At 46.2% G+C, this 24,177-nt stretch overlaps 1 protein-coding gene across 3 annotated transcripts; it reads left to right on the forward strand.

Moving 5' to 3' along the window:
* Positions 1-4,717: 4,717 nt before the first annotated feature.
* STK26 (serine/threonine kinase 26) lies at positions 4,718-24,109 on the forward strand (the record flags this gene model as incomplete). 3 transcript variants are annotated; one of them, XM_083371789.1, is made up of 12 exons in its annotated part: positions 4,718-4,798; positions 5,093-5,195; positions 13,834-14,064; positions 16,532-16,588; positions 18,652-18,760; positions 18,862-19,019; positions 20,120-20,305; positions 21,202-21,350; positions 21,530-21,623; positions 21,990-22,052; positions 22,145-22,281; positions 22,406-24,109. In XM_083371789.1, the coding sequence occupies exons 2-12, from the start codon at positions 5,154-5,156 to the stop codon at positions 22,425-22,427; spliced, it is 1,248 nt and encodes a 415-aa protein (XP_083227915.1). In that variant the 5' UTR covers positions 4,718-4,798; positions 5,093-5,153. The 3 variants fall into 3 exon arrangements, with proteins under 3 accessions (XP_083227915.1, XP_083227916.1, XP_083227914.1); XM_083371788.1 differs by lacking the exon at positions 4,718-4,798 and having other exon boundaries at positions 4,901-5,195; XM_083371790.1 differs by lacking the exons at positions 4,718-4,798; positions 22,406-24,109 and having other exon boundaries at positions 4,896-5,195; positions 22,145-22,285.
* Between the last annotated feature and the right edge of the window lie 68 nt (positions 24,110-24,177).

The following is a 24,177-nucleotide window of genomic DNA, read 5'->3' on the forward strand; positions in this document are numbered from 1 at the left end:
TTTCTGATATACTTTGCGGGTTAGCACTTGTGTTACGGCCCCCAGGGGTTGGTGAGCCTTTTTTTCCATTGATTTGTTCTCGAGTTCATAGGCCAGCCAGCAAGGGTTGGTTTTTGTGGTGGGTTTTGACAATAGTTATCTAATGTGTCTCAGTAAACAAAGTGGTGCCCTCCCTCGCTTTTCTTTTAACACATTCGCAAACGATAGTCTGCTGAACAGCCATCAACGGTAGTTCAGGGCCTTGATGGATAAAGACGTAGGCACCAAGCGGCTGTTGATCCAGAACATGGCAGGAACACTCAGGAAAGGATTCTGGAAAGTCCCAAGATGGTTAGATTGCTCCCTTTTTGGCTTTATTTTATTTATCAAATTTATTTGCTGCCCATCTTGTGGCTCAAGGCAATTCTGACGTCTCTCGCTTTCCAAGGGTCTTCAAGGCCCACTCCCTGATTCCAGTTTGGGCTTCAGATCTGTATGATGACAGGTGCTTGTTGAAAGGGAAGGTCACAATGGGGACCACCTGACCTTGGGTTCCTGCAAGCATCCGAAATATAGGCGGTTGCCAAACACCCAAATTTTGATTATGTGACATTGGCAATTATCAGCAGGAGGCCCGATTGTAAGTCACTGTCTTCAACATGGTCATAATTTCAAATTGTCACTAAAGGAACAGCTATAAGTCGAGGACTATCTGTAATCAAATGGCTTAGTGTTATGATTTTCAGTCTGAAACAGGATTCTTGGTACTGCTCAAAATCAGGAGGAGCCAAGTAGCTGTTTTGCCAGCCGATGTACTTTATCCACCTTCTTATCATCTTTCTAGTCTCACCAGAGGCTTGAAAAACTGGCTGGGTGACTTTGTGCTCCCTCTTGACCCAACTTATCTCTCAGGGTTGGTTGCGGGAAGAGGAGGAGGAAGAACACGTACCAGGTATGTGTCAGGTATGTTTACCATCTTGGGATATTTATTTTTTAAAAAGGCAGGAGAAAAATCTAAAAACAAAGCCTTTTACTACCGGACTTTGGCTTTTGGCTGCTGTAGATGGGCTAATCCAGCTCTCCTACAACAGGTTTGCTCCATAGCTTAGCAAGTGTTGAAACACCAGCTCAAAACTCACCTATTTCCTGTAACTTCCTCTTTCTGATTTCTGCTTGCTGCTTCTTCTAGACCCCTTCCTGTTTCATAAACCTGCCAGGCTGAATTTACGCCTGATACTTCTTCTTCTTTCAGGCGTTGTGTTTTGAGGTGGATGAAGATGGAAACACCACGGGGTTGCTAAATTGTTCAGTGTACATCCCCATCTTTAACATAGTTACGCACAGAGCGATATGCAGGTTGAGTCACAAGTCATGTGATGTCCTGGTTTTCTTGACCATGATTTGCTGAATATATCACAATAGGCTGGATTTCCCTAACACGCTCAGCATGAGGGTGGAGGTTCATTCTCCGAGCTTCTGGGTTGGTTTCCAAATGTTTCATTACCGGGCTAGGTAACATCTTCAGCAGAATTTAGGGAATAAATTTAGGGAATATATTTCCTAAATTCCCACCGAAAACGTTACCTAGCCTGGTAACAAAATGTTCGGAAACCAACCCACAACCTCCACCCTCATCCTATACCCGAGCTACAGGTAATTACCTCTATCACATACTCAGCCATAAACCATGGTGTAAACATGGCTGGTTCACAGAGCTGGCAAAGTCAAAACTGTACAAATCACATTATGGTTTCTTTTTCTTTTTTTCTTTCGAGAAGCGTGATTCCTACTTGCCAGGAACTGGAGCAGCTTATATCTTTCCCCACACCACTTCTAACCCAAAGGGGTTTTTTATAAGAAAGAGGTGTCATGCACAGTGCATTCCCACATGATCCCATTTATTTATTTATTCGTTTATTTTTGGAGTTTGTTTTCCATCTGTATCCAGCTTCCAAATATGGTAACAAGGCAGTCTGTCACATACCAATGGAATAGCAGCATCTGGCACAGGATCAACTAATTGCTCCAATCCTAAACAACAGATAAATGAAAAATGTTGGGGAATCCTGAGATGTTGAAACCTCAAGAAGACTTTGGAAGGGCTTTTTTCTTTTTAATTCCAAAACGTATGTGCAATTTTGGGAGATCTGCACAGGATGGATTGCAGATAATAAAAACAGCATCTTGTGCAAAAAATGAAGGACAACCTAAAATCTGATTGGTTGAATAAGGGTGTCAAAAAGAGGTAATTTCTCAACCCTTTTGAACCATCTCTGTGAAAGAGCTACAATATTGTATGTTGTTAGCTTTGTACAAGTGATGAAGTTGGAAAGTCGCCACTTACTACCTGTTAGCTAACTGTGAGAAGCCAGCAGCAGAGATTCATGGCCTAAAATATAAATTTTATAGGAATAACATCAGACGCCAGGGGGCAGAACGGAGCCATTAGTAATGGACACTGCTTCCCCACCAACCCGTACTTATTATGAGTGGAGAACTTCCAAACGAAAGAATGTTTAGCAAGGGCGATGCAAAGTGCTACAGCATCTTTTTAAGATCTTGCAAACTTTATCTTGCATGTGAAACAACATATCTTGCCTGTTAATGATTTTTTTTAAAAAAAATCTTGCATGCATATGACAAAAACAATCCCGCCTTCAGAAACTATTTTTATGATGGACATTGGGCCGAAAAGAGGAATTCTTAACAATTATGAGAGCAGATGTTGTCATAATCTATAAGAAATTGAACTAACAGAGGAGGGAGCGCATATTATAAAAACTGGCATGGGAAGAGTTCCAAAGGGCAGCTGATGTTGCCAATCAGTTCACAAAAGGCTAATTTTTTTAAGCATCAAACTGGATCCCAGACAGGGTGGATTATTCCTCACAAGCATCTCTCGTGATCTGCTCTGCGGAGAGGGAAGTCAGTGTAACTACTGTGACTCAGAAATGCCCTGATGGTCAAAAGGCAGCGGATGAACGAAGGTGAAGCTTTCATGAAAGGAAGCAGAGAAAGCAGGCAGGAAGTCCCATATGACTAAACCAATCTCTCTCTTACACATACTTAGAAACCTCTTGTGCGGGGGGGGGGGGGGGGGAAGGATTCAGGAAGTTGTTTGAAAAGCGACCAGCATGCTGTTTTCTAGCAAGACAAGTTCAGATGGGCAAAGACACTCCCTGTTGGATTTCTGCCTGATAAACAGGGAAGAAACACCTGGGCCTCAGGTACCCTTGGATCAATCACTGCCCTGAATTACACCCTGTTGAGTTGCAGAGACTGCTGGCAACTCACCGCAGCCAATTCACCATGGCCAGCTCACCGCAGGACAATTCAATGCGGGATTAGTTCCTTTTATTATTCATCAGAGCATCACAAAATCTGGTAGTCATAGGAGTGTCTTCCTTTGATATAAAAGATAAAATAATTCTGACCAAAACATGGTCAACAAAACAGAAAGAAACCAGATGAATCCCATGGCGAGTTTTCCCACAATGAGTTGGCCAGGAAGAAGTCATCCTGGAGCGAGTTGACCATGGCCAGTTGACCGTGGTGGGTTGCCCCGTTCTGTTCCGATGAAGCCTTGATTAATTCAAAGCAGCCAGCTGAGTAGCCACCACAGCTGTTGATGCACAGATGCCCAAATCCAAGTTTATGGCATTATTTCCATTATGCGACCAACCCCAGGGGCATAAGCAGCGTGCCCACGCTAGAGCGGCCCAATCTCTTTCCAGGGAAAATGAGGCTACTACGAAGACCCTTCCGCGGAGACCTCTGGGCGCTGGAGAGAGCAGGAGGAAACGTCCTGGAGCACGGATGGCGAACCTTCTGGGCTCCGCATGTCAAAAATTCAGGAAACGCTTGACTGTGCTGCTGTGTCTCACATACACACACACACACACACACACACACACAGCAAAAGGGAAACAATTCCATACATGTTCACAGCCACTGATAATGTTGGGTGTTGGTGAACGCTGACATGTCACCCAACACGTTATGGTCTATCACACGTGTGTCATGGGTCTACCATCGCTGTCCTGGTGGAGCCTTGCAGAGAAACTCCCAACGTTTCACTTTTAAGATGAAGGACTCTTTCTGCACCTCGGATCTTCTCAGGTTTCCAGAATTTGAAACTTGAAACATTCTGTCTTCATAAACCCAGATAGTCCTCAACTTACAACAGTTCATTTATAGACTGTTCAAAGTTACATATGACTGTTTTTCACACTTACGACCCTTGCAGCGTCCCCATGGTCACCTGATCAAATTCTGATGCTTGGCAACTGGCTCGTACTTGTGACGGTCGCCCCACCTTTACTGTGGGCAGTTGTTAAGGTGCTAAAACCCCCCTGAAGTCGGCAGAACCAATTAGCACTTTTCATGCTATTTTTTAGCCAGGCTGGCATCCTTGTCATTCTCCTTTTGGGCTCAGGGGAGACAGCTGGCTCTGCCTGGGTTCGTGCCAGGTATGGGGGCCTGGAATTGACCAGGCAGTTCTCGGGAATTCTCTGTTTCTTTTTTTTTACATTTCCTTCTTGCGAGGCCCATTGCTGAGATACAGAGCGTGTCACAAAAGTTGATTTCAATGAAAACAGCTTCTTTTTCACACTCTCTCTGTCTCGTTGATTTTATAACTCCCGCCCCCTCAGAGCCGCTGAGTCCGCTTGGCGAGCCCTCCGGGCGACGCTTGCGAGTGCCGGCTGCCTCGTCCGCACCACAACTCCCGGCAGCCCCTGCGGCAAAGACGGCGGGGGCCGCGCGGGGGCCGCTGGGAGATGTAGTTCGGCGGGAGCCGGCTCCCCTGCGCGGCGGAAAGGTGAGCGCGGGCGGGCGGGCTGGCCGGCCGGGGCGGCGGCGGCGGCGGCGGGCGGGCGCCCCCCGAGGACGGCGGGGGTCGGCCTCGGCGCCCCCCGCCCTGGGAGCAGGCCCGGGGCCCGGCGAGGCCCTCCTTGCCTGGGAGCCGCCGCCCCGCCGGGCAGGGCGGGCGGCGGGCCCGCCGGGCGAGGAGGATGGGCTCTGGAGTGGCGGAGGGCGGGCCCGGGGTGGGCCTGGGCGGGCGGGGCCTCCGCGGAGCCCCCCCAGCCTGCTTCTCCCGCCGCCTCCCCCGCAGGCCCCGTTGCAGCTGAGCCGCCTTCCTCCTCCTCCTCCGCCGCCGCCGCCCCGGAGCCGCCATGGCCCTCTCGCCCGTGGCCGTGCAGGTGCCCGGCATGCAGGTGAGCGGGGCCGCAGGGGGCTGGCCGGGCTCTGGGCCCACCCGCGGGGGTCGCCTGCCCTGTCGGGGCCTGTGCTGCCCGGAGGGGGGCTGGGGTCCCCACGGACGGGGGGCTGGGCTGGCAGGGCGGGGGGGGCGAGGGGGCCCCGGGGCCGGACTCCCTCCCCCTCCGTTGAGAGGTCCCACATGGCCCGCCCCCGTTTCCTCGGGGCGCGCTGGGCAAGGGCCAGGTGTCCGGGGAAGGGCCGGAGGGAAACTGGCAGAGCCCGAATGCAGCTGGTGCTTTGGGGAGGGGGGGGTTTCTTTCTCCCCTGGAAAGAATTGGGGGCTTCTTGGAAAGCCAAGCCAAAGGCCGCCTTGGGTCCTTCCTGACTTCCAAATCTGCCCTTGCTCAAAAGCACAATAAACCTTCAGGTGAGTTTTATTTTCTCCGTTGCCCCACCTCACCCCATCCCCCACCCCAAAAAAGGGCTGATGAGCAAAAAGGACCCTGGAAATATAGCTGGAAACTCTCCCAAAAGTGTTTTGATGCAGTTCAGACTTTGGTACTTTTCCAGATTGTTTTGGATCTCCTGCAGAATTTGTTTTTAACCAGACATTGCATTCTCCCAAGGCTAATTTCTAAACTTGGGTGTTAAAGGTTGTTTAAATCATTTAATGTCACGTTTCATTCTTCTCATCCTCGCTTAATTCCGTCTTGTTTCGCATCCTATTATTATGAAACGGGATCAGATGCTTAGGCAGGAAAGAACAGGGATTTTTCCTCATGCTTTTTAGTTTTTGCATGCAACCCAGCACCAGAAATGTATTTATTAGTTTGTTTAGGAGCCTTTTATACATCTTTAATCCACAGGATTCTTAAGGGATGGACAGCTGAATTAACCATTGTTTATAATAAGGCAGGAAAGAAACTATCATTATCCCGGCTAGCCTGGGGTAGAATTAAGGGAGTGCATTTAGACATTTCCAGGTCAGGGACTCTTCACTATACATGGCATGCCATGATGAGGCCTCAAGTCACATTTTCTTTCCTCCTCTTCCCCTTCTTCAGCCTTTAGGTTCCAGATCATTTCTTCATCCTATAAATAATAATTTGCTACTGGGAGCTTTAACCACCTAGGCCAAGGACCTGCTCTGTGCAGAAATTCAGATTAAACCACCTCTGACAGATGGTTGGCCTCCTTCTGCTTGAGCTCATCCAGTGCAGGGAAGTCCGTGATCTTTCTTGATAGTTGGCTCCACTGTCAGTCTCTTGGGAAGTCGCTACTGTTTTCCAGGATATTTACTTGGGGTCTGCTTACCTGTCTCTTCGGGCCGTTATTCTGGGTTCTGCGTTCTGGGATGATCCGAGAACAGGCTTTGATTTCCTTTGGGGAGATGATTTGATACCCTTTGTGACACCCTGATAGCTGCTGCTAAATTGCTCTTTGTTCTTCTCCTCTCAAGGTTAAACATTTCTAGGGCCTCCCTTCTTCTGTCTTATTTCCCAGTTCCGTGGTTATTCTCTTGGCCATTTCTGGATCTACTCCAGTTGATCCGAACCCTTCCTATGTGTGTCGCTGAAAACTGAACGCAGTGATCAACATGGAGTCTGATTAATGCAGCGTAAAGAGTGACTTCCTGTGTTTTCAAAACTGCTCTTCTGTTGAGGCCGTCTAAAATTCCATCTGCCTTTTTTGTAGCCATACCACATCACTTCCTCATACTCAAGTCTGTAAACCACCCCTTTTCCTAGACATTTTCCACAAGTGACATCCAGTACGGTGTCCCTTTTTCTCTACCTGTGCTTTTGATTTTCAATTTTCTTAACTTGGAGCAGGGTCTTTGTTAAATTTCATGTTTGCATCTTGAGGCCCTTTCTCTTTTCTGTCAAGATCATTCTGAATTTTATTGCTATGGTCTAATAAGATACTACTTACTTCCCTCAATTTTGTGTTATCAAAAATATGATAAGTATTCTCCCTCCAGTTCCTTCATGCGATTAATAAGAATGCGCACAGCCTGAGACTTAACCTTTTGGTATCTCACATGGTATTTCCTTCTGGTCTGAGGAAGAAGGATTAATGAAGAGTGCTTTTTGACCTAACTGTTCACTTAATTTGCATACCACCCAGCCAATGCTTATCTAGTTTGATAAATCCAGCGATGCAGTATGTTTTGCCAGAGGTTTTGCTCGGATGAAGATATGCATCAGGTCTAAGAAATGTGGAACAATCTACTATGGCTCAGTTACTGAATCAAGACTTGAAATAAAGTTCAGATCCTGTCAGGATCTGCTCTAAACAAACCCCTGTTAAAGTTTGCAAGCTGCTTCTTAGTTTGGTAGATCATTGGCTGATCTGCTCCACTCTTCTTAGGAATTGGTGCATGTTTCAGGATCCCTCTTCTAAAGGCAAAGACGTCTCCAACACAACACAAAGCAAAAGTGTCTCATCCGAATGCAGGAAGTGGATGAGTGAAACCCAGTCTGGTTTGGTTTTTCATGTGAATTCACCAAACATCAGTGTACTTGCTCTACTTTGAATAGATGTGAACTTTAGGGAGTGACTTGCCAGCTTTCCAATCTTGGTTTGTGGCTCCTGTTTTCCATAGCCTAATGTTGTTTTGAAAAGAGTGTTTCCAGTATTTTTGAAGTTATGTATAAAATTAATCGCCCTGCCTTCCTGGTGAATGGGATACTTCTCTACTCCGTTAGCCACCGTGTATTTAATGAAGGTTATCTATGCCTTACAGTATCTCCCCCCATGTTCCTGGCTCCTGTGAGCTGGCCACAAGTTTATCACAGCCCTGCGTGCAGGAAGTGTAGCTCAATTCGGCTCTCTGTTTGTTCAAAGTAGCACGCCATAAGCGCCAAATACTGAGAAAAGGCCCGTCAGTTTTCTTCTCTGCCGAGAATTAGGGCCTTTGAAGCTGCTGATTAGAAGCGATTGTGCCGAGTGCCCAGCCCTGCTCAGATGCCACAAACGTTGAGCACTCAAGAACTTTTCCAGCGGGCAACGTTTGACATGAGATCCACCAGGAGGATCTGGAACAACCACAGAGAATTAGGTGTTGAAACAGACATTTTCTTCATTGCTTTCTGTGGAACATTAAAGCCTTCATTTTGTAGGGCTCCGTGATCCTTTAGGGAGAGAGCGGTGGTTTATGTCATGGCTATATTTACATCCCTGTTTTAACTTGTAGACGTTTCGGTTCAAGTCGGGGCAGGCTGATCTCTGTGCTTCCACTTGTCTTATCAGGGTTAATCTTGGTTGCGCATGTTGAGTTTTGCACAACTTAGCTTTGCCTTCTACGCACCACCTGTCCCCCAAGGTGAAGCTACCAGGTGCCCCATTGATTTGTGGCCTGCTTCTGCCCAGTTCTGCAGTTCCACTTGGCCGTGCTGATGGATTAGAGTCTGGAATTGCAAAGCTTGGGTTATCAAAGTTGGAGAAATGGAGAGTGGTGTAGAGCTTTCTGACATGTAGACAGCAATTATACGGCCCCTTTTAATTATAACCAAGATTGATTGGCGAGCCACGATGTTTCTCCCCCAGGTTTCCCCCACCAGTTCCTTAGAACTATGTACCTTTTTAGGAAGAATGTACTAACATATGAGTAATGTATGGTGTGACATCTCAGATGAAGTCTAACTTGATTATCAGCTATGCTGAGGCTCAGTCCGTCTTATGTTGGTGCTGTATAAAGCTCTTTTCCGTGTGTGCAGCGTTCGGCATTAGCCAGGTAATTCAGTTAAAATACGTTTTTGTAATCTTAAAATGTACACTGAGGAATATGGGAACTTGACACAGACAAGGTCACTTGATCAGGCTGATATTAAGCTCATATTCTCCTTGAAATTTCTCTCCCCTTTCCCAAAAAAGCATTATATATATATACATATATATGTGTGTGTATATATATATGTGTGTGTATGTGTCATATGTTAACTCTTAGATTACCTTGCTAGGCCCCAAACATGGGGCAAATCTTTATTTCCTGTTTTCAGCCTTATCTCAAAGGCCATCGAACAGGCTGTAGTCACACCGGACAGTTCATATATTTGTGTAAATTACTAACAAAGAATTTAGGGAGGCTGATATGCATTTCGGACTCATTAGTCCTCATCAGTCAGTTATACCCTTCTGAGATTCGAACCTGGGCTGCTTGCACGTTAGGCAGTGTTTTTACTTCTTGAGCCACAGGTTCTCTCTTGCTTTGTTAGCCTTTTTGCAAGGGGAGAAATATGTGTCATATGTTAACTCTTAGATTACCTTGCTAGGCCTTTGAGATAAGGCTGAAAACAGGAAATAAAGATTTGCCCCATGTTTGGGGCCTAGCAAGGTAATCTAAGAGTTAACATATGACACATATTCCTCCCCTTGCAAAAAGGCTAACAAAGCGAGAGAGAACCTGTGGCTCAAGAAGTAAAAACACTGCCTAACGTGCAAGCAGCCCAGGTTCGAATCTCAGAAGGGTATAACTGACTGATGAGGACTAATGAGTCCGAAATGCATATCAGCCTCCCTAAATTCTTTGTTAGTAATTTACACATATATGTGTGTATATCTATATGTACATTTACATTTATATAAAATCAGATGTGTAATTCAATTAATTTTTAATGTGCGAGAAAATGAATAGCTCATTACAAATTCTTTTAGCTTAAAAGATTGTGGCAGTATCGCAACATGAAAAAAGAATGGGTGAAGGGGGGGAAAACCCCATTTTCCTGTTTACCTCCTGGATTTGCCAGTGCATAAATACAGTTTCAGGGCACCCCTTTGATGTTCAGATTTTAAAATCTGATCTGTTTTGCCCAAACTTTCCCTTTTCGAATTATTTTTATTTTTGCGCTCTTCTGAATTTCTGGAATAACTTGGTGGTTTCCTTCAAAGCATTCTGCCATAACTAAGAAGATAACAAAATACTATTAGTGAAACATCTCCTTGTTTGTTGTCATTAGATCCTTAACGTAGATTGGATTATTAATTAAAAGGAAGGCAGATGATAATCCCTTCTTCCAAGTTTTTAAATTGTTCCTTATGCCCTCTTTCTTCCTCCACGCTCCTAATAAAGAAAGGGACCATTATATGATTAAAAGATAGGAAAGGATTTGGCCACTTCTAATTATTACCATTATTGAAGCTTGTTTGCTTATCCTGTTACTTTGTTCTGGATGGTGTTGAAGTCCCTGTGGCTTGTTTTCAGGAAGCGTAAACTGATCTGAAATTCAAGATCCCTTAATAGTTCCCCTGTGGGAAAAATGTGAGTGAGCAGACATTAGGACTTTCAGCCTGCACCACCGTGCACCTTCAGGCAGAAATGATCACAAAACAAGCCACTGATTCATTCCTTTCACACAGGTTGATTGTAAACATTTCTATTTTCAGTTTGCAGAGACCATTTAGTTGCCTTCAGCACTTTCCTTTCTTGTCTCTGTTGTTGAGATTCCAAGACATTTCATTGACAAACAAAGTAGTACTCAGAAATGGATCCCACTAAAATCCACTAACGGTGGAAAGCCAAATAGTGTTTTAACAGTTTCTCAAGAATCTTAAGTGGCGGAGAGATCCCTGTTTATCTAAGTTTGCAGTCTCTGGGCGCTGTTTTAATGAAGGGCAACGATTTGTTGTACATTTTATAAGAACAAGATTCTTCTTGTTGTGCTTGCTTTGTTGTCATCTCGATGAAGCTTTGTCAGGAAAAAAAGGCACTTTTCCTCTTGAGTTCCAGATTACTTTGCGTTTATAACTGGGAGGATCAAACACTGTTGATTAAAGTGTGTCTTTACAAAAGACAGAGAGAGCTTGGAAAACACAACGCCTTGTTCTCGACTTCAAGCCCTGAAAAGCAGCTTTATGCTCCGGTTTGGCCTCTGAAGCAGCCAGTCTGATGTTAGTTTGATGGATGGCACTGTAATCCTGAGACTTGTTAGCATGTTAAATTTCAGAGCCCAACTTGATTTTGCGTAGGCTGCGCAGTTACAGCTAACAATCCTTCTGTTTTGAAGACCCAAAACAGAGGAGGAACTTCTGTGCATGTCAGACTTCTGTTTTTAAACCGGAGAGTTTTAAACAAGTGATGCGACTTAATGAAATTGTTCAGTTGTTTCTCTGCAGGGCCAGAGGTAACGATAAACGATCTAATTAATCCTGAAGATTTTATAGGTGACCCAGACGGTGCACGGCAATGAAATTCAAGAACTGGTTCACACAGTATGCTAAAGAAGGTTAACCCAGGGTTTGGTAATAACTGGTTCATCATACGGGGTAATCAATACATTGCATGAACCAAACCATCAATTCAGACATCATGGGTGTAGAATGGTAGAGGATAAGTTTTGGCTGACTGGCTGGGGAATTCTGGGACTTGAAGTCCACAGGTCTTAAAGTTGCCAAGATTGGGCACCCCTGTTGTAGAACAAGAGCACCATCACTCCTCTTGCTTTCTCTCTCAGTTTGACTCTTTTCTCAGAGTCCCAAGGGCCTTGGGAGAGCTTTAGAAATGCAAATGTGCAAATGTGCAAATGTGTAAATGCTTCCAAGATCCGGTCTGGTCTGAATGCTGGATTAGTTCATGTGCTTATGTTTCTTTCAACTGGAGCAATCTTTGCATAGAGCTGCTGTTGCGCTTTTAAACAGGATTTTCAGGGACAGCTGTTCTAAAAATACATCAGGTTCTGGAAATTCCTGCTTGACTTCCAAATGCCTGGAACCCAGGGCATTGACACCTCCTGACTTGCTTCAGAAGAAAGGAAAGAAAGAAGGGGGGTGATGTTGCCTTGGAAGAATGTGCTTGTTTCTCAGATGTTTGAGGTGCTCTGTCAGAACATCTTGCAATGGCCTGTTTGTGTCCAGTGAGTAGCCTTGGCCAGTAGTGCGGAGCCAAAGCCCAAGATGTAGAAATGGAAGTTTCCATGAGGATATTGGGCTTTTCCAGCGAGAAAGGAAGGCTGCTGCCTATGTAATTATTGGCTGGTTTCTTAAGAGAGACAATTAGGCAAGCGGGAAATTTTGCACAACCATTGGTGCTTGTGCACGAAAAGGACAATTTAGAACTTGTTCTGGGAAAGCGGCTCTTTTCGGCAAGGCTGGATCCCTGAGGCTTTGTAGAAGCCCTGAGCTGCAGAACATCAAGGCCCATCCATCTTCTGCAAACACTGTGGGATCACCAGTAGACCCCCAGTCGTCAGCCAAAATAGAGCTGGATAGAGTAGACCACAACCCTCATGGTCCTTGGCTAGTACCTTAGACCAGGAGTCTCCAGCCTTGGCAACTTTAAGACTTGTAGACTTCAACTCCCAGAATTCCTCAGCCAGCCAAGGTTGGAGTGCCCTGCCTTAGACTCAAACAGCAACTTAAAACTTACTTGGAATAGGTTTAACTAACATAGCAGCTTCTGAATTCCTCTGGACTGCCTGGTGGGCCATTCTGTTCTTCGAGCCTAGCCATCCTTTTCTGCGATTTGGAACGTGATCTCAGACTGGGCCCCCAACTCAGTATCCCCAGACCTGTGACCTTACAGTCCTTATCAAGATCCTTGCTTTCTTTTGTCCTTTTTCTGGGCAAGCGAGTCTTAATTGCCACCATCCACCATTTCTGTTTTGAGGCATGCTTGGAAACGGACATGTTGGCAAAGGCCAGCGATACAAGCCATTTGTTGCTTTCCCACAACCCCTCTTGAATTCCATCGACCCTTATCTGGTGTTGAACTTTAATGGGTCACATTCTTGTACATAGGCTTGAATAAATCATCTACTCAGGGAGTCCTCAGCTTATGGCCACAATTGAGCCCAAAACTTACATTGCTAAGTGAGGTATTTATTAAGTGAGTTTTGCTCCATTTTATAACCTTTCTTGCCGCAGTTGGTAAGTGAATCACTGCAGTTGTTAAGTTGGGCACATGGTTGTTAACTGAGTTGGTCTTTCCCGTTGACTTTTCTTTTCAGAAGGTCACAAAAGGGGATTGCATGACCCTGGGGACACCGCAGCCACCATAAATATGAGTTGCCAGGTATCTGAATTTTGATCAAGTGACCCTAGGGATGCTGCAACAGTCATAAGCGTGAAAAACGTCCATAGGTCACTTTTTCCAGTCACTAAATGAACTCTTGTAAGTTGAGGACTGCCTGGAGCTCAGTCTTACGGATGGTCCTTTGTGCCCGACTTTGCCGTTGACTAAGGTCACCTCTGGTTAATGACAACCTACTTTCTGAATGCTGAAAATGTCAGCTGGAACCACCATTGCAGTGGGTGTCAAGGAAGTTGCAGGCGTGCGGTGCCCTCAGGGCTGTGGCTGGGATCCAGATCTACCAATCGCCCCGTGGCTAATTAGGGAGAGCCAATTAAAAGAGTAATTTGTGTGGTGACACCTAGAAAGAGAAACTGAAAGCATATCTTACCTGACCTGTTCTCCTCCACCCCAGGGTATGTCTATCTTCCGAACTTCTAAGGAGTAAAATAAAACTGAACATACTAAAAAATGTGCAGTTGCACACTTGGATACAAATTACGAGATTGGCCAGGGAATTTTCCCCAGGATTAGGAGTAGCTCCCCTGCAAATTTTCAGGAAGAGACCCCCTTATTTCCGGTGACATCCCCCTTGAAGTGGTGTCCCTGACCTCTTCAGCCGAGCTTGTCCTCTTGGCCCCTTCCAGAACCACCGAGCAGATCCCGAGGAGCTTTTCACCAAACTGGAGCGCATCGGGAAAGGCTCCTTCGGAGAAGTCTTTAAAGGCATTGATAACCGGACGCAGCACGTGGTGGCCATTAAAATCATCGACCTTGAAGAGGCCGAGGATGAAATTGAAGACATCCAGCAGGAGATCACGGTGCTCAGCCAGTGCGACAGCCCTTACGTCACCAAGTACTACGGCTCCTATTTGAAGGTAACAGAGACTGTTGAACATGGATGGTTTTGCAAGGGAGGGGTGAAGTTGGGGGGTCCAGGCGCACATGGGAGCCATGGATAGTGTGGAACGTGGTACACCCCGTTCACCTTCGGTTGGTTGTGTTAGGAGTGAGCACGAATACTTTACCTTCTAACTCGGAAGCTGGCAAGCGTTTTCTCTCGCCCTGTTTTATTCCAGGTATGGTCTAAACATGCACGTTTCAGTCCAGACATGACCCATCCAAAACCCTGTCTGGAAGAGTTTATGTATGAGCTTGCAGTCTAGATTATCACAGTCTCCAGATTCCACAGGAATTGCAATACAAAGAGTTTAACGCCTAAGTTTTGTCATCCTCGCCAAAACATAATCAGAATTGCATCTGAGTTCTGCTGTGGATTCAAGACTGTGATTGTAAAAATCAGGAGGATAAGCCATTTTTGCACCTTTTCTGACCAACAGAAATTGTTCAGAGGCTTCTGAATGATAGACTAACGCATCTCCTCCTCCTCCTCCTCCAAAGACTAAACATGTCCTACTTTCTTCCTGCATTAAACATACTTGGTCTGTAACGGTTAGCCAAGTGGCTTGTTGGGTGCCAAGGGGCAAATGGTCCACACCCAGTTACGGTTTACACTGGCAAATTCTCAGAGGCATTTTCCGTGCAGGCCTTCTAAGTCAGCCTGGAGCCACCAAAGGCCTCCGTGAAGCCAACAGCCAGGTGAAAGAATGAGTGTCTGTTTCCAGTTTTCCCTACTAGCACAGATGAGCTTTATGGAAGGTGCTAGAAGTAGCACACGTACCTCACATCTCAGTTTCCAACCTCTGACTTGTAAATGCAGTGTGTGTTTGTCTAACAAAGTGTGCTCTGTTCCGGAGCTGGGCTTCAGTCTGCCACAACATGCCTCATTTGGCGGTGCCTGGATTTCGATCCGTCATGAGGAAATGCTGTTGGGTTAAAACTCATCTGTAATGGAGGCTCTGGGTTGAAAACTGACTTAAATCTTCCAATTGGCATTATTTGTTGGCTTCAGGGAGCAAACGGTACAAAGGAAGGGTGGGCTTTCTGTTAATGGGGGCGGGGGGGAGACATCTTGTCTGTAGGGGGCCTTACAAGCCCCTCCACCCAGAGGCCTCTCCTTCAAAGGCAGAGGTGGAGAACTATGGCCCCTTTATGACTTTTAGACTTCAACTCCCAGAATTCTGGGAGTTGAAGTCCACAAGTTATAAAGGGGGCCATACCGTAGTTCCCCATCCCTGTTGTAAGGCCTTGATTGGCAGCCTCTTGGCTAGGGGAAGCGTAACAGCCCCCATGGACTGCTTACCCAGATGTTTGGATTGGTGTTTAGCTTACGACCGAAGTCCCCTTTTCTGAAACTCGGCTGTCTTCATCTCTAAATGGAAAGTGGGAGGCTGATAAGTTCCCAGCTATAAATATCATGGTTGGCTGCTGATCTAAATACTTGAGTGGTGAAACTCTTTCTTGGGATCACCGCATTGTTTGGAAAGTTGAAAGTACCTTTTTAATACAAATAACCCCCAGTCACAGAGCAGCTTTCTGGAATGTACACAAAGGTTTTCTTCAAGTTGGTTCAAACGACAGAGGGCTCAAAAATTATTGTGTCGGTGCTTCATGTGGTTCTTCTGAAAACACCAGATATAATTATAAAAATCATACAATATAACCAATAAAACGTCCCAGTACAAATAAGCACCACTTTCTAAAACTGGCAGCTTAGAACACGTAACTGCCATTTAAAGTATTAACAAGAGTGGTGAGAGCCAAAGTGGGGTAGCAAAACTAACGTGCAAATAAAAGGCCCGTCGGCCTTGGTGATGTGGCCCAAACAGGAGCCCAAACCTGTTTTAGCTGGCAGGCAATTTCAGAGGAGAAATCCCTGGGTCTCCCAAGGTTGCAGACACCTGGTCTCAAGCTCCGTTACAATTAATCAGTGGAACGGCTTTCCTCCAGAGGTTGTGGGTGCTCCATCACTGCAGGGACAGCCACTTGTCTGGAATGGCGCAGGGTGTCATGCTTAAGCAGGGGGTTGGACTAGAAGACCTCCAGGATCTCTTCCGACTCTGGTTGGTTGGTTGCTTGCTTGCTTGCAGATATTTCATGGCCAGACTAGGTAACATCACCAGTGCAAGGGAGTGCAGGGTTTAGTCCCTGTTTATACTCTGCCAGGCTTAGTGTGGTTCCTCTCTCACTAGCCCTGATGAGGTTACCTAGTTGGGTAATGAAACGTCTGCAAGCAAACAGTCCAGCTCAGAGAGCCCCAAGGACCCCACAGATTGTTCTTTTTGTGGTCACAGTGGATCATTTGTCCCGTTGTTCCCCAGCTTAATGCTGCTTCCAGATATATTACCACTGTAGCTCCCCAAATTCCACACTGTTCCTACCCCTTTCCCTGATCCAGAGAAATCAAGAGGAAAAAGCTAACTCTTCACCTGCATTTCCTTTTAGGGCACAAAGTTGTGGATTATAATGGAATATTTAGGTGGGGGATCAGCCCTGGACTTGGTAAGTATTCCTGTTACGGTATGAATTGTGTTGATTTGCATTGTAAGCTTTCCCATTTTTATGGGTGGTGTCATTTCGTAATTTTGGAATTGCTAGTCAGCCCGAGTCACTCTACGAGGCCTTTTTGGTGAAGATACTTTTGATTTCAGGCAGTCTAAATATAATTCATGTTTGAGTGAAGAGGTCATTTCCAAATGTGTGCTGCACTAAAAGATACATCTGGTTATTTGCAGTTTGGAAACACCTGATGTCTTTCAAGCTCTGTTCATGGCAGATTGTAACAGGCTTTCGCTGTCCACTGTTTTATGCCACTTTCTCCAGACTGCAGGACCTCCGGGGAGAGGCCTTGTCGTGGTTGCGGTCCATCACAAAGCCCCGGGGCCAATAAGTGCTCACCTCTTGCAGAAACAAATAAGGCTGGCTTCTCTTTGCCACTGAGGCCCAGAGGGAGGGTGTGAAAATCTTGACTGAGCTTCCTTTGTGACTCAGTCCTTCGGCAGGGAGCGGAATTCCTTCGCCCAAGTCAAAGCTGTTTTGTGTTAGGGCAGGTTTTTCTGCAGGGACCTCAGTGGCTCCCTTGTGAGTCTCGTGAAAGGCCGCAAAAAACATCTATTCGAATAAAGAGTGTGTTGCTTCGCTTTTTAGGAAAAGGAAGCTTTGCAGTTATGAAAAACTACCCACTGCAGTTAATAAATTGAAAAGTGGACTTAAAAAAAACTTTCAACACACAGAGTTGTTTCTGTTGGAAGGAGATTCGGAGAGCTTGCTGTGGAAGCAAACACAGCTAATATTTAGTGCTAAAACTGAGCTGGCGTTTCCATTTTGAGTTCCTGTAAACTTAAAACCTGAAAGGGCCTGTTGCTGATGAGAGACGCGGCCTTCAAAGTGGCTGCAGCTTAGGAGGGGCTGAGAAAGCAGAGGGCCATGAATGGGATGTCTGGTTTTCCCTTATCCCCCCAGGCCAGCTTGACCACAGGCCTCACCGGGAGACCCCACCCTTTTCCTCTGAGATAATTCTGCTAGAGTAGTTACATCTAGGAGGTCCTGAAATGTGGGGTTTGAAGCCTGCTTGTGTCTCCTGAGGACGTCAGCAACTGCTTACGCTTGGCGTTGCTGTTGCAGCCCAGTTCAGCTCTTGGTTGGCACCCAGGAAAGCAGAGACCTGCTCACGTAGACTAGAGCAGCGTTTCTCAAAATCAGCAGCTTTAAGAGATGTGGACTTCAACTTCCAGAATCCTCCATGCTGGCTAGGGAATTCTGGGAGTTGAAGTCCACAGGTTGAGAAACATTGGGCTGGCAGGAGTCTCCAAACTTTGCAACTTTTAAGACTTCTGGACTTCAACTCCCAGAATTCCTCAGCCAGCATGGAGGATTCTGGGAGTTGAAGTCCACCTCTCTTACAATAGCTGAAGTTGAGAAATGGCTGGTTGAAGAATTCTGGGAGTTGAAGTCCACAAGTCTTACAGTTGTCGAGCTTGGAGAGCCCTGAGCTGGAGGAACTGATGTGAAGAGAGCCGAAGACTGTAGCCCCAAGGACTCATTTCTCCTATGGGCAGGATCCGGCATGCACCACGGAGTAATCCCTGAATCCTGAGAATGTTTCCTGGTGTGTTTTGCTCTGAATCTGGAGCTTCTGATAGGCTTCAGTGCCAAGAGAAGCTCACCTGGGGACAGACGTGGTTTGTGGACAACAGATTCTTGCCTTGAAGTCTGATCTGGTTCCCAAGTCTTGCACACCAACTGTATGTTGAGTGCTTCCCCTGATCTTGACAAGTTCAGAGGTTTTCTTGGTAACAAAGTAAGATAAGAGATAAGATATGAGTTGAGGAAACTAGCATGTTACAACACCCAGATGTATTTGTGAAAAAGGCCTGGCTCCCTTTCCAGGTATCTTTAGAACTTTTGATGAAGAGCCGTTTCTGGTGAAATAGAAATACAGCTTGAATCTTTCTATTGTCCGAAGATCTTTAAAAAGAAAACGAAAGGGGTGTTTCAACGTGAGTGCCTTCCAAGGCACTTGGGGTTTCGTTAAAGCGTATAAACTCTGCTTATTTCCTCTCAAGCTCCGTGCTGGCCCCTTTGACGAATTCCAGATTGCTACGATGCTCAAGGAGATCCTCAAAGGGCTGGATTACCTGCACTCTGAAAAGAAAATCCACAGAGATATCAAAGGTGGGTACAAAGAAGGAGGGAAGATGCTTCTCTGGGAGCCCAGGTTCCTTTTGTTGTCAAATGAAGTTTTTCTTCTCTTCCCCCCGCCTCCCCCCAACCAGCTGCCAACGTGTTGCTGTCTGAGCAAGGAGACGTGAAGCTTGCGGATTTTGGAGTGGCTGGGCAACTGACTGATACCCAGATCAAGAGGAACACTTTCGTGGGGACGCCCTTCTGGATGGCCCCCGAAGTCATCCAGCAGTCGGCCTACGACTCAAAAGTAAGGTCCTTTGTAGGCCTTGAAGGGTTGCTTCAATTCATGCAGGAACAAGGGGAGAGCTTGGTGGCTGCAGTCCAGAATGCTAGTTCATTTCGTAGTGAGATTTTTTTTTAACAGGACAGTCCTCGACTTAACAACAGTCCATTTAGTTCAGAGTTAAAGTGGCACTGGAGAAAAGGGACGACCGTTGGGGCGTTCCCCAGGGTCTCGTGATCAAACTTGAGACGCTTGGCAACCGCTTCGTATTTACGACGGTCACAGTGTCCCGGGGTCGCGTGATCCCCTTTTGCGACCTTCCCACAAGCAAAGTTCATGGGGAAGGCCGGGTTCATTTAACAACCGTGTTACTGACTTATCAACTGCAGTGATTCGCTTAACAACGGTTGCAGGAAAGGCTGTAAAATGGGGCAAAACTCACTTAACAAACGTCACACTTGACAACAGAAATTTTGGACTCAGTTGTGGTCGTCAGCCGAGGACTACCTGTATATCTCTTAAATCTTAAGAGGAAATTGCCCATCCTAGTGATTGTTACACAAATAATAAATAAATGGTTGATGGGACTGACTAACAGGGTGGCAACATCAAGTGCCAAGGAAGCCCAGATGCCCATTCCATCTTCTGGCTGTTGTCTTACGTTCAGTGAGGTTCGGCTTTTTCTGCCATCCATGCCTTAAAGCTTTTAGAAGAAGAAGAAGAACTGGATCTCCTCTCGAAAAGCCAGTCTGGTATAGGACCAAGAGGATGGTTTACAGTTCTCCCCGTGCAGTGAGCGAGGCCTTCCTCCTCCTCCTCCAGAGCAGAGTCGTAATAGTGCATTTTCCAGGCCTCCTGTTGATCTCATTTTCCCATAACCTCCTTGGCGTCCATCAGCTCGGCTTGTTCTTCCCCGGGAGCAAACGTTGCCAGAGTTTCTCATAAGCCTGACTGCCAAGGGTAGAACTGAAAGAGTAGTAAGAATATAAAGGTGTTCCTGAAACATGAAAGAGCGTTGACCCACATCACCCAGTTCAGGTTAAAACCCACAGTTTGTGTGGAGGGGACTCTTGACCTCGTTCAAAATAGCCAGGCAGGTTCTCTGTCCTTTCTCTTCTCTGCAGGCTGATATCTGGTCTCTTGGAATCACCACCATCGAACTAGCCAAAGGGGAACCTCCGAATTCAGACATGCACCCAATGCGAGTCCTCTTCCTCATCCCTAAAAACAACCCCCCCACCCTGGCCGGAGACTTCAGCAAACCCTTCAAAGAGTTTATTGACGCCTGTCTGAACAAGGACCCGATGTTTGTGAGTGTGCTTTTGGCTATTCCCAGCCCTTGGATCTGGAGGGAGGCCCATCTTGTGGCCAGCCTTCTTAAAAAAAAAGGCAAATGGATCATGATGCCTCATTATGCTTGCAGGATTTTGAAGGATGTAGTCTTCTCTGCACCCAAAACACAGCAGGATAACTTTTAGGCATTTTGTTATTTTTGTGGCTTGACCTAGGATGTTTCAAACCACACAGGATGTTTGGAGCATGCCAAAGAATGAATCAGAGGTGGTTGAAGCTTAACTTTGAGTCAGATTCTAGATGAAACACGTAGTAGAAGTTTTGTAGTGACTGTGGTTGGATTTGTAAAGCTCAAGTATTACTCGGAAGCTAATGTAGGTGGACGGCTGTTGAAGATCACAAGAAAACATGTGTTGACTCATGAATGCCAGCGAAAGAACATTACAAAGTTTATTCTAATCGTTGCTGTTGGAGAATTTACTGTTCAGGCCAAAAACGATTGGGTCATTGCTCTGAAGTGCGCGAACAGTAGACTTGTTTAGATCTCAAGGCATTCTAAGGTTGGGATCTGAACTTCTGGAATAGTGGTTAGCATCAACTTTTAATTTTTGTATGTTACTTGGGATGCTGAATGAATTTTGCAGAATGAAAGGTAAACAACTGCAGGAAAAGTAAGGTGGGCTTGGAAGATCAGGAGTCAACTAGAAGGCTGCCCAAGATGCCATATCTTGAATGGGTTCTGGAGAGCTCCTCTTCTCCAGAGGGAGGCCTTTCCTTCCATGGTTGATGAGGAAGAGAATTTGATAAGCAGATCTTAGTGGAAGGAGGCCATCGTTTTGATCTCCTGCCCTCATCATCTCCAGCGCTTTGAGGTTCTTCTGGAAAATGAATTGACGCTTGCTATCTTTTCCAGCGTCCCACGGCCAAGGAGCTGCTGAAGCACAAATTCATCCTGAAAAACGCCAAGAAGACTTCGTACCTGACAGAGCTGATCGACAGGTTCAAAAGATGGAAAGCAGAAGGACACAGCAGCGATGAAACGGACTCGGACGGCTCGGATTCGTGAGTCCGGATGGTGGGGAGGGGGCTGCGAGGGCAGATGGACCCAGAGGGTCTCAATGCACCAAGGTGGTCCAGATCAGAAAGGCCTGGGCACTCTTGTAAACCTTTTAACAAGCCCACCTAGCCGGGTTCTCTAATTTATTGGCTGATTTTGCCTTTTCCCTCCTCTTGCCTCTTAGCGAGTCTAGCAACAAGGAGAACAATTCCCACCCCGAATGGAGTTTTACCACCGTGCGGAAGAAGCCGGACGCCAAGAAAGTGCAGAATGGGACAGTAGGTTTAGTCAGCATGTATACTTCAAAAGGGGCTGTGATGAAAGGGATTTATTTGAATTTTATTAGATGAGAGAACGAGCCTCTGAGGTTTATTTATTGCATACTGTCAGTTATACATCTCCAAATTATTTGCACCTCAGTCCAAAGAATATATTCAAATAACCCTTAAAACCATGCCACCATTCCCATTAAAATATACCCAAATTAAGACAGACATGCCAGTCGTTTGTGGGCACGAGGTCTCCAAAGAAGCAGCCTGGACTTACCTGCTTTCCCAGCTGGAATTACTCACCTGGTGATGCTTTGGATCGACATTCCCTTGAGGTTCAAAGCATGTCTGAAAACCTCCCTTCTAACTTTCCAGGACCAAGATCTCATGAAAACCTTGGGCTGTTTAACCCTGATAATCAATCCCGTGTTTGCAGAGGTGAGTCTCTTGGCCCCTTCAGACCCCTTCAAAGCCCTGCGCAGCTACGGCTGCAGCCCCTCACCCTCTCCCCTTCGCCTCCTCCTGCTCAGCTGAAGCAGCAAGACGCCAACAGCGCCGGCAAGAGGCAGGCCATCGAAGAGCTGGAGAAGAGCATCAGCCTGGCTGAAGCCGCCAGCCCGGGCATCACGGACAAGATGGTGAAGAAGCTGATGGAGAAATTTCAGAAGTAGGCTGTGGGATTATTATTATTTGGTTTTCAATTACTGGGGGTCCTTCGCTTAGGATCAGCGTCTGCTCTGATGCCCTGACGGAGCCTCTCCTCCCGGCCTTTCTCTTCCCCCCCCCTCCAGGTTCTCTGCCGGTGAGTCCTGAGGAAGGTGCCCGGGTGCTGCCCCGCATGGACCTCCCCGCAGTCCACCCACCCTCCTCGGCTCGGCTGTGCTCGTTTTCCTGAGTTCCTGGTGCCTTTTGGGATCATCGCAATAGATTTTGGTGATCGTGGATCGGAAAGGATTCAACTCCACCCTTTTGTAAACGGCAGACGTGCTTTTTGCTTTTCTTTTTGTAACTTCGGGACTTGCTTTTTTTTCCTCCTCCTCCTCCTTTTTGTACAGAGCGACTTTTAATATTTTAGCTCCCACTTCTTTAACCCAGCTCAAATGAGACAAAAAAGTTTGTGCTGTTTCCTTCTAGAAGCAGTTGCCAAGGGTGGATCGGCCTCCTCCACAAACCAGTGGATGGGCAGCCTTTCTACTCGAGTTCGTAGAAAACGCGTTTCAGGAGCACTTTGTCGCAGGTCTCCTGAAGCCCCTAAAAGTCAGACTTGGCAAATCCCTTTTAGAAACGGAGGCTGTGCGGAAGCGCTTCGCCCGTAGGATGCCGCTCTGGCGCCGTTTGGGCCCCATCGCCTCTTACGGCCCGTGTTGAGCGGGAGGAACCGGCCCGCTTGAAATTGGGCATTTGGGGTCGCCTCCGTCTGAAAGCAATACGTCAGTGGCTTGGCGAGTTGTCCTGTAACTCCGTGTGCGGCTTCTATGGATTCCTTTGTAGAGCAACCTATCGCAGCCGCAGCAAGAGGGGAAGGGGGCTGGGTGTCAAAGAAAGCCAAGATGGCAGCCGGGGCCATTCTCTCTGAAGCCCACTCCTCTTTTTTTTTCCTCCTTCAAACATATAGCATTGCACACAAAGGGGTGGGCTGCAGTTGGATGGACGCAGCTGCCATTTCGGTTCTCTTGATCCCCTTATGCCCCCCTATAAAAGAAACTTTCACCGTGGTAAGAAATTCCAGAGCAATATTGTTAAAAGGTGTTGGGGTGGGGGTGGGGTTTGGCAATAATGGGCCCAATTCGACCGAGTTGTTTCTTTTGGAGAAAAAGGAGAACCTGTTCGGTCTTGGGGGGCTTCTGATCAGTACCTCCCAGGCAGGTTGAAATTGTGACACCAGCCTTTTTGGGGGGGGGTGTTTTTTTCCTTGTAAGATATTGATAAGACTTACGTTCTTGAAGTCCTTTACAGGCATCCACAACTGTTTAATTTCCCCTTCCATCTCAAAGTGTATTTTTTAAATATCTATTTACCAGTTAATATGCAAATAATTGAGTTATAGATATTCTTTCACGAAAAAGATAGTACTGTGCAGTACAGAGTTATTTTTTTTTCCAGAAAAGGTAGAAGAAATTATAAACTTGCTTTCGATTATATATTTATGGTACTGTTGAGATGGGTTCTCTCCCTTTTCCTTTTCAACCCAGTATGTATATTATGCTACTGAAGTTTATTGTATTTCAGTCGTTAGTTGTGGAAGTGTGGGTGTAAATTTATTTTTGATAAGAAGTCTGGATATGTTTAATTTTATAGTTCAGATCTGCACATTTTTTTTGGTTTTGCACAACATTCATTTTAAAGAATTTGAGTATATCAGCCAAATATTGAACTGAATTATTATATAAGAGTGCAAACAAGCAGTGATTTTTTTGCTGTCATTGTGATTAATAGTTGCCATTACAACCTTTTCTTTTTAAGGAAAAAAACAAAATGATATAAAGACACTGGCAAGAGATGGTGGATAGAAATGCCAAGGGCAATTAGTTTCAATGGTGCCTACACTGTAAAAAAAAATCAC

Source organism: Vipera ursinii, assembly GCF_947247035.1.
Source record: "Vipera ursinii genome assembly, chromosome: 12".
NCBI lineage: Eukaryota > Metazoa > Chordata > Lepidosauria > Squamata > Viperidae > Vipera > Vipera ursinii.